Below are 14,593 nucleotides of genomic sequence, written 5' to 3'. Positions count from 1 at the left end.
ATATTGTGTTGGTTACTTGCGAATTAAAAAAGTCAAAGCACGATCCCAAAGTGAGTTGCACAACGCTTTAAAATCAAACAGTAAGACATGTTGTGTTTATCGGACTCAAACAACAAGGGCCGCGATAAGTTTTATTAATTTAACGGAGCTGAAGATCTAAACGTTTTGAAACCCTGGTTTAAACAAGGAGTCGAGACAAACATTGTTGAGACAGAAAGAACAGTTGCCCAGTTTTCTATTTTATTCAAAAGCACGAATTACCCCACCTATGGACTACTATGAAAACAATTGTATGAGATTCTTCTTAACGCACTTTAGATCTGTTTAGCTCTGACACCTTACGAAATATTTCCAAATACATTATAGCAAGAATATTCTCAACAACTTTAAAAAAAATCAAAATTTACATTTTACATATTACATCTACTCAACTAGAGTTTGTTTAATACTTTTTATTTTGTTTGGTCAAAAATCTGTTGCCAAAATTAAATTAACTTTATGTTGGCAGATTAAATTTAAGGTTATACAACGTTGTTTAAATTCGTTTTTGCTAATACTAGACCTTAGTAACATTTGTGAATGTCGGGTACTGTATGATTAATGACCAACTCCCAGTTTAAATAATTTACTTATTTACTTTAACATAATACTAAAGACAACATTTTTGTAGACGTAAAAGTGGCAAATTATTTTATAAAATCATATTTCTTTAAAGGTCGTAATTTACCTTAAAAAAATATTACAATTTTTCGCTTTTTATCAAATATATTCTTTAATAAACTACAAAATATAAAACAAATGATTATTTATAAATTAAATTCAACAAAACAATTCGTATAGACACAAAGTTGTCCGTTTAATGCGCACGAAATAACAAGTGTTAAAAGGGTTGTGAATAGTTCCGTTTTGATTTGTTTCAGAAGTTTCATTTAATGGAGTTTCGTTTCCAAGGTTAATGAAATGCCGGGTCACAGAAAATATTCCATCGTGGAATTTAGGGGAACGAGGGGAGGTCGATTCTGTGGATATTGCGCTAAGAATGGCGGTAAATCGAACAGCGGTTAGTAATTTGAACACAAACTAAAAACCCAAGTTTACGGATTAAAACTAAATTTTAATTACATATTTAAAATAACATTTCTTAATTTAAAATTATAATTCCTTTAAAGGCTGTGGCTGTAATTTACCAGAAAGGACAAAATCAACTATTCAAAGTTGATGTATAAAAGTACGATCATTTTCTGATTTTAACATAACTTTTAAAACTTTGTGTGTTTTTGTGATTTATGTAGTTAGCAGATTAAAATTATATTTTTGTTGTGTAAAATCGTTTTTTTTCTTAATTAGAAGTTTTTAATCCGTAACCTTGTGTTTTTATTTGCAGATAAGGTTTTTGTTTTTATAAAATTTTAACGTTGTTTCTGTAAATATGATGAACGATCACACCTTAGTTGAATATTTTAACGACCATGAAGGTTATAAATGTGGATATTGCAAAAGCAAAACTACGTCGTTCAACAGAGGTGCATACCAAGTGTTTTTCTAATTACTCTTTCGCTTTTTAGTTTTAATAAAGAAGCAATCGAAAAATGACATTTAAAATTTTACTGTAGTTTTTCTGTGCTCTGTAGTTCTGCTTCTTTTTGTCTGGAGCTGGCAGCATAAAAAAAATTGCTTGAAATCGATCTGAATTGATCATTATCGTAAGCAACCTACATTTAAAAAAAATATTTTGAGAACGAAATATTTCATTTTTTGTTGTGCTCAAAAATAAAACATAACCTATATTGGACATTTTTTTACTGTCAATAAATGACAACTATATATTAATGTTTTTTGTCGTTTAGGAATGTGGGCTCACAGTCTGGATGTGGTCGACTACCAAGGACTCATTGACCGTGGATGGAGACGCAGTGGTAAGTTCGTGTGTGTCCCGATTTGTGTTTGTGGCTACCCGTGTGCCGTGATCCATATTAAACCACAGTTTCGCAACCCCACACTTGGTGTCTGGGCATCAAGATTTCAAGCAAACGTCCACCTGGCAATCCACTAGTGTTATTCTTGTATTAGAACAAAATAAATACCCTGGTTATGGATTAAACTGGTTGAAATTCGGGAACTAATAGAAATCAATGAAATTCTTTAAATGCATGTTAACTCTCAGTTTGTTACAATCAATCTTTTCTCAAATGTAAATCCTCTTCACGACAAAATCCCTTTAAATGTAACATTAATTACAGTAAATCATCTCTGAGCATCCAGTTAAGGTTAAGTGCTTGTTTATTTCCAATGTTTAGGCCAGTATTGCTACAAGCCAACGATGTCTGTCACTTGCTGTCCTCTCTACGGCATCCGTTGCCATGCCAAAAACTTCAAACCATCAAAATCACAGAAGAAGGTTATGAGAAAAATGAGGCAGTTTCTCGTCAGTGGAGGTAAAATCACTTGTTGACCTTTTATTTAAAAAATATACTTACTATTCATTGAAAAATAGTATGTAAACAACTCAAGGTAATAGAACTTAAAGCAAAAGCAGTTTTGAAGTATTAACCGAGAAAAATATATTTTTAACTTTGAAGACCATGTTACTTTTAACGGATATATGGGTGTCACTATTGGAACAAAGTGTCGAACATATAAACCACCTCATGTTTACATTAAACAGTTTTGTAATCAAGTAACAGTATTTATGACAGTCTAATGCTTACATTTAGGTCAGGAAGATATCGACAACTGGAAGAAGAGTTGTGAAGCTCGACAAAGCCACGACCCTCCTGATGATAACGTCAACAATGTTGCACAAAACGACACTCCTGCGCAAAGTACAGGTAAAATATGTTCAGTTGAAAGTTACCGATGTTGCAAAACTGATTCAGGGTTTTGAAATTTTTTTTTCTGGTGCTTTTTTTTGAATAACTTGATTTATGCTCGTTTGAAACAAAATTTTGCCACAGCCTGCATTACATTCATTTATATGTGATTGTAAAGTAAACTTGTATAACCTTGTCGATTTGTTAAAACCACTGCACCATACAACGATGCTTTAAACTCAAACACACAGACTCCAGCTATGGTTTTACTTTGTTATTTTTAATTTCATTGTAAAGTTGTAATACTTTTTAGATGTAGAAGGCAACAGTGATTCTATGCAAACCTCTACACTTCAAACTGTGGATAAACCCAAACCAGCAAAAGGTGATCTACGTACATTCTGTTGTACCAACATTGTATCACACATATTGTGAAATGTTTATGTTACTAATCCCAGCAGGTTGAGCTTGTGACAAGTTCTGGCAAAGTTAGGCATTCTGCTGTTGATGTTTCAATTAAAACTATTGAACTCTTTTTTTTAAACTTTTTTGTAATGTTCGCACCAACTACTTTTTTAACTTGTACAGTAAATAAAATGTCTTAATAAATTACTCAAAACTTGTTGCCTTTAGATGTCTTGCATTCTTACGTTAATTACATCATGAAACCTTAAAATAATTCAAGTCGGTCAAATGAAGCTTTACTCCACTTTTTCATCATCACAATATAAATCTATCGCTCACACATCACATTATAGCAATGTGTTTTGAGAACTTGACATTTCATATTCTTAATGTACCTTGCTAACATTTTAATATTAGAACTTTATTTCCAGGAAAAGGCGCCGACCCTTCAAAACCAAAACCCAAGAAAGCTAAACAACTGAGAATGGAAAGAAAGAAAGAAAAGCTGCAGAAAAAAGGTGAATTGGTCGTTGGGTTTTGATAACAAGTACAACATATTAAAGTTAAAAAGATCCAAAACATGTAAATTTGTTGTTTTTACTTCACACCTAATGGATTTCAAACACTATCAGTAATTATTATTTGCTTGTTTGAATAAAAGTAGGTAATAAAAAATATATAAGAAAGCTCCAAACAAACAAATATTTTTTCAAAAACAATAAACTTCATAAATCTAATGATTTCGTTCTAAAAACTGTGAAAGTGAAATGGAGTCTAATTACAGTCAGTGCAAAACCGTTTGGTTTTTAATTAAACTGCTTTCTTTGGAAAAATGATTACTTTTTAAATATAAACTAATATGTCAATTAAGCCTTCATGGACCCCTAACACTAATTTACCGCAAGGGGTCCATGGACCCCAGTTTAGCTTATGACTTATATTATTTTTCATCACTAATAATTTCTATGTACGGATCTGTAATGTATCATGATAACAACATATTAACCGATTATGATTGATGATACACATATGTAGCGAAATGTTTTTTTTTTGGTTTAAGATTCATTCTCAAGATATTGTGTATATTGTAAAGGTGTTGATCCAAGCACATCTGAAGTAAAACCAAAACCTGGTTCCCAGGAGAAAAGTCTCGAAGAACTTCTTCCTCATCTAAACCCACCTGAGAACGCAAAGCATAAACTAGAAGTGGGTGTTATAACATGGATAGAAGTTTATATTTGGTCTTAAGTTGGGCTTGTACAAAATATTTAAAGTAGGTTTATTTTTGTGGTTTGTTAAAATTTTACTTTTTTATCACTTGTGGCAAATTTTATAGTTTACAATTTGGATTGCCTTTTGTTGCCATTATGTTTACTTAAAAAAAGTGCCAATTTAATTGGTTGTACCTTGTTCTATCAATAATATAATTTTGTTTTCTAACTACGGTGGCCCGCATGAATTGTACAACATTTCAGGATGGCATAAAAACATAGTTGAGTTAGTTATTGAACAGACAAGCAGGCCCTTGATTTTATTATTTATAATTTGTAAACTGCATAGCTTTGAAGATTAAGCAACTTATCCCAGTTACAAATACACATATATGTAAAGTGGTTTAATTGTAATATTCCAATGTCTTAGGTTCGTTTGGTTCAAAGCAGCCCGAGGACACACGATTTTTCGAAATCGAAGCAAGAGTCGTACGAGATCTACAAACGTTACCAGATGGCAATCCACGGTGATCACCCATCAGACTGCCACGACAAACAGGTTGCCATCATAATAAGCTAAGACTAGTAAAAACTGCTTCATAATAAGTTAAAAACTGAGATAAACCGATATACGTGTTATTTTGTGATCAATTGTGTATTTAGTTCACATTTTCTGCAAAAATTTTGTGTTAAAAATTAAATTATGCTTTTTATCATACAAAAAACTTTGGGTCTGTTTTAAAGAAGCCTCTTTTTACAAAACACCTAGGTAGTTGGTGTTTTTGCTAACATTTTACTTTTTTGTTTTTCAGTGGAGTCGGTTTCTGGTTGATTCTCCACTCAATGTAAGTTTTTGTTTTTCCGTAAAATATGTTTTGTTTATTACATAGCTGTGGAGTAAGTTTAAATCTATGACTTTTATTTGTAAATTGTGATTTTTGTGTTAAAGAAAATTGTAATAAACCAACCCTGACTATTGTACCCCAAAACCTTACAAACTTATTACAAATTGACCCAATTTTATGTACAATTTGAAATGTTTATTTTTAGAAAAATATATACAAAAAAGTTTTTAAAAATAATATTTCTTGAAAAATTAAAAATGTCAAAAAAAGGCAAGCCTACAACCTTACCGAGTTTTTAAATACCACATACAAACTTTTGGTCTAGTTTTAAAAGGTCTTCCAACAGGTTGCTTAAAAAATCCCAACAAACTTTCCCAATAAATTTTTTTTAATTAAAAATTTAGCTCTTAAAGCATAAAAATTATTTTGTATTGGAAAAATGGCTAAATTGTACACTTTGCATTAAGTATCAGCTCCACTGAAATATTACTGGACATCCCTAGCCATGAATCCCACCCCAAACAACTTATAAACATGATCCTCAAATTTACCCTCAAACACTTTTCACCCCCACAGGCTGAAGACCGGTTATTCAGCCCAGGCTTCGGGTCGTTCCACAACCAATATTGGCTGGACGACGAGCTTATAGCTGTCGGTGTGCTCGATATCTTGCCAAACTACATCTCATCCGTATACGTTTACTACAATCCCGACTACGGGTTCCTCTCACTAGGTGTCTACACCGCCCTCAGGTAAACTGTTGTAATAACTAAAATATGGATTAAATTAAAAAAGACAAATGTTATTTATTTGACCTATTTTAAACCTTAGATTAGATATTTACAAACTTGTGTTCATTCACTACTATTTTTTGTTTGATAATCGAAAATTTGGTTTCTATTTGTAAGTTTTGTGTTTTAGTTACGTTATAAGGAGAACCTAAATTCTTCAGAAATAATGCTAATTTAACAATTAAACCTTAATTAAGTTTGAATCTTTCTGCAACATTATTATTGTATAATAAAAATTAAAAATTTATTTTGTCAACTCAATAAAAAGATGTTTTTCTTTTTGTTAAACCCCTAATTGCTCTTATTTATTTTCATGTTTTGTGAATTATAACCTGTTTTTGCGCAGCGAGCTCGTTCTCACCCGCAAGTTCCACGACTTGTGCCCGAGCATAGAATACTACTGCATGGGATACTTCGTCGAGAGCTGCCAGAAGATGCGATACAAACTGAAGTTCTTTGGATCCGAGATACTCTGCCCAGAAACCTACCGATGGGTTTTGGCCGAAAAATGCGTCGAAACTCTAAAGAAAACTAAATATGCAAGGCTCAATGTGCTCGATGGTGGGTAATATTAAACAACTAATTTTCAATAAAACCTGCTTCTTTGTAAACAATTTGATAGTTTTTCACTCGTTGTTTTACAATCTGCAAAAAATCCAAAAATTTACAAATATTGGAATGCACACATGCATCTTGCTTTATTTTCTGATGAAGTATAATGAAAAATTTGGTTATTTATATAAATATTATTTTTATTTCGCCGAAACTGGTTGGGCAACATTTACCATTAAGACAAAAGCAAGTAATTGTATTTAAAATAAAGTATTAGTTGTTTAAAACATGACTTTTAAAATTGTGTTCATCTTAAGATAAGGCACTAAACAGAATAAGTTCTTGGTTTGGTGTTATTCAATGAATACACAACCTTTACTAAGCACACAAAAGCAAGTATTTTGTTCAAAATAAACGTTAGTTTAAGGAAATTATAGGTCAACTATGCACGGATCTGTAATGTAGCTTGATAATAAATTGCAAAGCCAAAAAGGTCGAGTAGATCGACAGCATCTTGATTAAGACGTTTCGATACGAACTTGTATCATCATCACTTAATGTTTGTGTAATTATGTTCAATTTATAAAAAAATGTCCGAAATTCCCCTTTAGGTGGTTCCCCGGACGATAAGGACTTGGATGGTGAATGGGAGAACTTAGACGATGTTTTGTGTTTGTACCGACGAGTGCCTACCCGCTACGTTGATTACCAACATCACAAATGGTGGATTCTCCGCAAGGATGAGCTGTGTCCTCCAACTCCTGAGGAACTGGAGGCAAAGAAAGAAGAGGAGAGTGAGAAGATCAGGGTTTACGCGAAGATGGCGGGCAAGAAATGTGCCACCAGGATGCTGCTCTTCAGATCGGAAGCTGAGGATTATTACTGAGCTTTTGCAACTATTTCTAGAGTTTTGTGGTATTTTGTGAAAAAACTTGGATTATTTATGGATGTCTTAAGCTTTTTGTGGAGTTTTTGGGATTTTAAAGTTTATTGTGAAAAAATTATATTGTTATAGAAATCTTTGGCATTTTAAGGGTGCTTTTGGCTATTTTTGGAAACTTTTGTCTTATTTAGGAAAACTTCTTGAATGTATAATGATTTTTTTTTTTTTTTTTTTAGGTTCAATTTAAATATTTGGTGTATTTTTTCAAAAAGTTGCAGTTCTGAAGAACATAAAACAAATAAATTGTTTTTCAAACTAATTTTACCCAAATCCCTAAAAAAAATACTACTAGTCGTAAAAGTCGCATTTTCGACCCAACTTATTGCCCCACCTAATTATTCTGGATAATGCAAGTTAAAAAACCTTCTAAGACATCTTGAAACAAAACAGATTGAAGCGTTCTTGAAAAATCAAACAATTTGTTCAAATATTAAACCTTGAAGCCACATTTTGCCACTCACTAAAATATTTGTCTTCAAAGTTAAATGTCACTTTTGTACTTTTTTTTGAGATTCGCGTTTTGCAGCCGAAGGCAGTTTTTTGCCTCCCTTAGTGATTTTGTGTGAATTATTAAAGTTATTAAACTTGGGTGCTAACACTAGATTTACCACCAATCAACAAGCAATCCACTTTACACTTTACACTTATTTAAACATAGTGTCGCCTGTCTTAAACGTACAAGTGATAAATATTAATTCCTGGTCAAACCATGTTTTTTGTGCTCATTAATCTTCTGATTGTGCTTGAAATTGCGATCCGCCAATCTTTGTTTTTTTATTTCGAAGTTATTTTAAAACCCTTGTTTTGAAACATTTATTAAAAATAAACTGATTGGCATAAGTTTGATTTATGTTTTACTTGCAATTATCTACAAAGAGTTTTATTTTATGTAATGAAGTTCTGTCCAACTGCATTTTAGTCTTACTAAATGCTTCCCGGTATATTAACATACTTTGAGATACAAGTTGTTCTCCTTTACTTTGTGTTCTGCCTTTTACTGAGAGGTTTATGTTTGCCGACGAATCGTTGTAGATTTGCGCTCTGGGCTTCATTTTTCCACTTGTCGCATTTTGTGCACTTAGTTGCTCGTGGTTTCAATAAATTACAACATGCAGCGAAACTAGCTTGTTCTTGTGGAAATGTTTGGAGGAAAAAATATTCCAATAATTTTCTAAGTCATCGTTTCTTTGTTTTTCAAAAGTGTTTTGTAAACTAGTCATTTTTTTAAAAGTCCAACAAGTCATCTTCAATAAATAACAAGTCGAAGTCATTGGAATTAAAAATAAATGTTAAACCAATTAAATTAATAAACGTGTTTCCTTCAGGGTAATATTCTGCATAGAAGACCCCCCAAAATTAGAAAGGTAACATTTATTGCATTTCCTGTAAAAAATTGTTTCACAATCACTCTTGAATTAAGTCGTTATAACCGAAAAATCTGCTCAAATAGCTTGTGTTCTTCTTTCTGACTCTAGGCCTACCATATTGTAAGTGTTAAAAAAATGCCTATACACGATTTAGTGTATAAAGCACAAACAAACCGAACTACAAATTGAAAATTAGTAAGTTTATTGAACCTTGCTTGTATTTATTATTTTGATGTAATAAATGCATTATAAATACTCCCCATGAAAATAAAATTAATGGTTAACTTGAAATATCGTACTGTGATGTCACTATCTCCATTGTAAATCAGAATGCGACGATTGTTTCAACAAACTGTAGTTCAAGATGTTCAGTTTTACAAGGATTGTGGAGAGTACAGCGCTAGATTACTTTAATTGCTACCAGAAGGCAGAAACCTTGATTTTATCAGCCACAGAGCTATATATCATTAAATGTTTATTTGAAACAGAATAGGGCTGCTTTAAAACAGCTGAGTGCAATCTTTTGCAACTGTGGGGTGAAAAGTTGTTTATTGCGGTGTTTAGTGGCTGGCAACAGGTTTTGTGTTTATTGCGTTTCGCAAATTGAATGTGAGATAATAAGTACGTTTCACAACTGTGTAGTGCTTGATATATCAAAATAGTTAATAGTGCCTTATCTTTTGGAAACAACAATAATCTGGTAAACTTTAATTTATTCAAAACTTAATTTATTTTGCGATAGGCTGGCATTGCTTCGGCATTACGTCATTGCAGTACTCTATTAAAAACAAGTTTGATTGTACCAAATATCAGGGGTGGTAGTATAACAGTTTTTTGAGCTGGTCTACAATCCTACCACAGCATTGAAACAGTTATTAAAGCAACGCACATTATTTGTGTTAGGGTGCGGGTTAGTGTTTGGGTGAGGGTGGGTCAAGTATTATTATATTTATTTATTACTATTGCATAGGCACCCTTAACCCAAACGCTAACTCGCACTCTAACCCAAATAATGTGCGTTGCTTTAATAACTGTGATAGAATTGTAGACCAGCTCAGAAAATTATTCTACTAGCTCCTCCAATTTTCTTACTGGAACAATGAAATATGTTTTAGCCGACCGCGTGAAATTTGCATCGATAACGTTGTAAGTTACGTCATAAGGGGAAACAAAGTAACCTTTATAGCGGGATGGCCTGAAAAAAATTACACTTTTTATCGAATCGCCGTTCTGGACCGTTCCGGCTTATTTTAACCACTGGCATTTATCAAATTTTTTGTTCAAATTAAATCTTTCATGTTTGTTCAGTGATTACAATTACCATATTCTACAAATTGCTCTCAGCCTAATAACTTGTAAATTATCCTTTTTTCAGTTTTACGCAGAATAAGATATTTCAAGGCACGTGGATTGAGCGGCACTAATTTAGTCGAATAGCGATACCTTGAAGTAAAGAAATATTTCTAGATTACCAAGTAAATCTGTTGAATGGCCGACCATCCGTTTCCACATAATAACTTTTTATTTGTAATTCGAATTAAATGTATTTATCAATTGAAAATATTTCACGATAATTTTAACAAATCCAGTTTTTAACTTTGGTCGTTGAACAATTCACTGACGGAAAAGGTTTAACAAAAATAATTCCTTAAGGTGTCGCCACAGTGCCAGGTCTTCTGAATTCGGCGAAAATTCAACAAAGCATAACGAAAGTGCAAGGGAGCGCGACGAGAAGATGAGTGAAAAAAGGAGGTAGCTGTGTGACGAAACAATGGTTGTGTCGATCACTAGTGTTTAGATGCAGTGAGTAGAACGGGGCCAGATTAAGCTGGCGAATTAGAATGAAGACGATTTGGATTGGTTTATTCTACTTGGCTTCTCTATTTCTTTATGGAACTAAAGCTGCAGGTTAGTTCATGTTTGTTTGTTTGTTTGTTTGTGAAAGTTTCATGGATCGCGTTAAACTGTTTTTTAGTTAAAAAGCTCATGAACCTTATCGCTGTATGTCTGTTTTATAACTGCATTACGAGCGCAAAAAATAGATTTATTAGTTTTTGGAAGATTTGACGTTGATTTCAAATTGATTTGATTTTTTGAAAGTTCAGCTGTCCACGTGAATACTCGCCTCCCTTTGTTCGCAGACAATGGCGAAATAAACAAACAACAAATCTAGAACAGCTCGTTTGTTTCAATTGTTCCAAGCAAGTTTGAAGTGTTTAGTTTTTTTAAGGTGCGCTGATAGAATTGAAATTATAGGTTTAACGGATTAAGGCAGGCGTTCGCATGTATTGCCCAAGGCCAAAGACCAAGCCTAGAAGCCTCAAATACGCGCGGCTCAAATTGCAGTTTGATTTCTAAACATGCGAAACTTTACCTGCTGCTGGATTCTACATGCTGAAACTTGTACAACGTTGCACTTTGTTATAAAACGCGCTACTCAATGTTAATTCTTTAAAAATAACTTTTAGTAGCTTTGAAATTTAAAATTCGGCGGATTTTACATTTCGCTGCGTTTTTTACTGTAGTTGCAAATATATATGACACGCTTCAGGTGTGTTCATTTTAAAACGACTAGCTTTTTAAAGAGCTAAAAATCGCTGATAAGTTTGACAACATTATAATCTTTATACTTTTTTTGTCGACGAAATCAAACTCCAACTTAACTTTAGTTTAAATATCAGTTTCCTGAAGTAGATAGCGATCACTCAGTTGTTTAGTTTCGGCTTAATCTCACCAGAGCAGCCCCCAGCAAGCCTTAGCGAGCCATAAACACCGCCAGCCTTATCTTTAGGGCAAAAAATGCTTGTCTATAGACCATGGCGATGCGTTCACTCGTACCCACGACCCGCCTATACCCTCTACACTCGTGAAACGCGCCAAGCAGTGTGAGAAGCGTGTTAAGCTCCGTGAATAGCTCAAGCTTCTTTCAGCAGTTTCCAACTTCTTGGACCTGCTTTTGCTGATGATGTCATTTACACGGCCCACTTAATAATCAGCCAGAACCCTTTTTAAACCACTCTTATGACACTTTTTCAAAGTTTTTATTTAAACAAAAAATTTATTTGTTTGGCTGTTTTAATGAAAAGTGGCTATTTTTTACGTATTGTCTTAAAAAGTGCAAATACTGCGCTAAATATGGTTAAAAAATTAGGCCTGGCCACTTTAAACGGCCGATAAACCCGGCCAGTTCTGTCGTGTTTGCGTCCATCAATCTTATTTAGGCTTCTGCAAAACCTGCTCAACCTTCCAGACGTCTGAGCACAAAAACAAGTGTTTGCTAAAAGTGGCGCAATCTATCGCGGTCTATTGTTACGCACCAAAATATCAACCGTGTTTTGGCTTGTTGTGATAATTACCAACAGGTGACAATTAATCACGAACCTAGACATGTTCCAATGAGGCTTTGCTTTTGGTTCTAAGTGAAACAACCGTGAAGTGAGACTAGACGTTTTTTGAAAAACAGTTTATTTTTGACCAATTAAACTACAACACTGTCTACAAATCAATGTCTTGAGCCATTTATTGTTTTATAAAGAACGCATTGTATTTAAAACATAACTTGTAACAAAAGAGATTTTTTTATTCTATATATGGACATATAAAAAGGGGCATTTTTTATTTTTAAAACTCGTTTTTTCAATTTTTTTTGTGATTGGGAGATTTATTCGAAACAATTTCCACAAAATTATTCACGTTTTTGGAAATTATATCCGTGCATTCTGTTATGAATATGAGTCATTCCACTTTATTTATTCCCAGTATTTCTTTTGACAAACAGCAGCATCTGCTGCTATCTGCCACCCCCTGAATACCCCCCTGGTTTACCTTATTTAATAATTAATGCATGTTGGACATTTGATCCAAAACGTGCCAGAAGATAAACCGAGCAACATTTGGACTCGAGTGAAATTTTGCGACCGAGCGGTATTTTGGCTTGACGAATGCGTTGTCTGTTGTGGCTTGAGAATACCAAGTCGAACTTGTGGATTGTGTTTACTCTGGTTTGACATCTTTGCGTTAGTTTAATTTAATCTTAATTTTAATTGGTTTAATTTTGACTTGACTTTAACAAGCTGAGTATAACAAATAAACCCGTTGTTATCACTTTAGTTAACACTTAAACAAAAAGTTCGGATGATTTCTGTTGCAGAATTCGACCAGTAACCGCCTACTCCGCTATTTAGCCGTTATTATTATTTTATCTAACGCTTTAAGCAACATTTATAAATGATTAAGACACCAACGGGTTTCCTTACGTATTACTAAGGAATATCGCATAACTTAACAAACTTATACCCACTGTAAACATATCGCTGCACAATATTCCAACTTACATGTTCAAACACACACACATGTACAACTGGTTTATTCACCAGCGCTTCCCACTCAGATGACGAAGTGAGGCCTGTGGTGATATTAGAAGCGATAAACTTCTAAATAGTTGATGCACAAAGGCCCTCCATTCCCCAACACGCTATAGCGAGCCTCAATAGCTCCTAATCTCATTTGCTCGGGCTATTAACCCCTTAGTTTGGCCGGCAACCAACCGACCCACAACTACCTGGTAATCCAAAGATATCGCGCTAATTTCGACCATTTTAGCTTTCGAGTTCGTTTGCTGTGTCTTTATAAATACATTGTTTAGATAGTTGGATGACAATATAAAGTTTCAAGGGTATTTTTTTAACACATTGATGTAAATTTTGCTTTCTGGTTATCTATTAAGAATTGTCGAACACTTAGGTTGATTTAAATTCTAGTTTTAAAATAACAAATGCGAAAATATTGGTCTATCGTTAAATAAATGAGTCACCGTAATGTCTGGGTGCTATTTATTAATAATATCTTCATTTTAAAGAGTTAGAAAAATAAAACTACATTACTGGTTTCCTTTTTAAAATGGATCGTAGTCAATAGTTGTTATAATAGACCGACAACAACACTGTTTTGTGCTGTACTTGCCATACTTTGGTCGTCCTCTACCACCAAATACTTCCCCATGTTTACAGCGAGGTTCTGAACGCCCGAACCTTCGATCTGTGAATCGCAACTTTCACACCCATTCATACCCACGTGTCAATTTCTTTCCGCCCTTTATGTCGTGAGAATCAGCACCTTATGACGTCACACTCACTCTCATGCTAGCTTGTGACGAAACAATCAAGTTTACAAAGCCGTCTGTTAATTGCAGAATGCTGTGTTTGTCTTTGGCGCGTGCGACTTCCACATTTGATTTTGTTGTTGGTTGTTACGTCACAATGCAAATTTGCCGAGCAATAAAGCGGTTTGTTTATTAGAAGTAAACAACAGAAATCGGCTTAGCATTGTTTTGCAAACAATGAGCATTGTTGTATCAATTATTACGCGATAAACCGATTGTTTTAACAACTCGAAATTTTGTCAAACTTTGCTCAACATCGCCCTTGGGAAAGCGAGTTGGAATTAAGGCTTGTTACGTCATAAACAGTACGATTGTGTCTGGCGCCTCCGTGGTCGCGGGGGACGAGGTTTGACCCGGGCTTGATCCGAACTTAAAGCGAGGTTTTCTAGCAAAGATTTAAGGTTTTAAGGCCAGGGATGCCCGATGCTTGGATAATATCCGATCCAATCCCATACCCACAAGTGAAGTATCGACAGGTGTCCGATATATTAGGCTTGTATCGGTGCCG

The 14,593-nt window shown here is 33.9% G+C and overlaps 2 protein-coding genes across 3 annotated transcripts in view; both read left to right on the top strand.

Moving 5' to 3' along the window:
• The first annotated feature begins 1,382 nt into the window (after positions 1-1,382).
• LOC146139004 (arginyl-tRNA--protein transferase 1-like) lies at positions 1,383-8,677 on the top strand. Of its 2 annotated transcripts, none has more exons than XM_083394287.1 (12): positions 1,383-1,523; positions 1,848-1,916; positions 2,298-2,435; positions 2,715-2,828; positions 3,124-3,195; positions 3,647-3,733; positions 4,309-4,421; positions 4,857-4,985; positions 5,239-5,271; positions 5,848-6,023; positions 6,409-6,623; positions 7,226-8,677. In XM_083394287.1, the coding sequence occupies exons 1-12, from the start codon at positions 1,430-1,432 to the stop codon at positions 7,498-7,500; spliced, it is 1,515 nt and encodes a 504-aa protein (XP_083250413.1). In that variant the 5' UTR covers positions 1,383-1,429; the 3' UTR covers positions 7,501-8,677. The 2 variants fall into 2 exon arrangements, with proteins under 2 accessions (XP_083250413.1, XP_083250414.1); XM_083394288.1 differs by having other exon boundaries at positions 3,647-3,749; positions 4,322-4,421.
• A 2,018-nt stretch (positions 8,678-10,695) lies between these two features.
• LOC146139003 (uncharacterized) overlaps positions 10,696-14,593 on the top strand; it is a 39,349-nt gene continuing 35,451 nt past the window's right edge. Inside the window, exon 1 of the mRNA XM_083393576.1 lies at positions 10,696-10,832. Within this exon, the coding sequence (XP_083249702.1) occupies positions 10,766-10,832 (67 nt within the window). The 5' untranslated portion in view covers positions 10,696-10,765. The remainder of the gene's footprint in view (positions 10,833-14,593) is intronic.

The sequence above is a fragment of the Ascidiella aspersa genome, chromosome 7, assembly GCF_963924565.1.
Source record: "Ascidiella aspersa chromosome 7, kaAscAspe10.2, whole genome shotgun sequence".
NCBI lineage: Eukaryota > Metazoa > Chordata > Ascidiacea > Phlebobranchia > Ascidiidae > Ascidiella > Ascidiella aspersa.
Note: the sequence above shows the minus strand (reverse complement) of the source record. Positions and strands in the feature narration are given on the sequence as shown.

Bases quoted from the DNA above. Each gene is read 5' to 3' on its own strand.
- LOC146139004 (XM_083394288.1), top strand. From the start codon at position 1,430: ATGATGAACGATCACACCTTAGTTGAATATTTTAACGACCATGAAGGT. The intron at 3,750-4,321 runs GTTTTGATAACA...TGTTGATCCAAG, and splicing joins AAAGGTGAATTGGTCGTTGG to CACATCTGAAGTAAAACCAA. The intron at 4,422-4,856 runs GTGGGTGTTATA...CCAATGTCTTAG, and splicing joins ACGCAAAGCATAAACTAGAA to GTTCGTTTGGTTCAAAGCAG.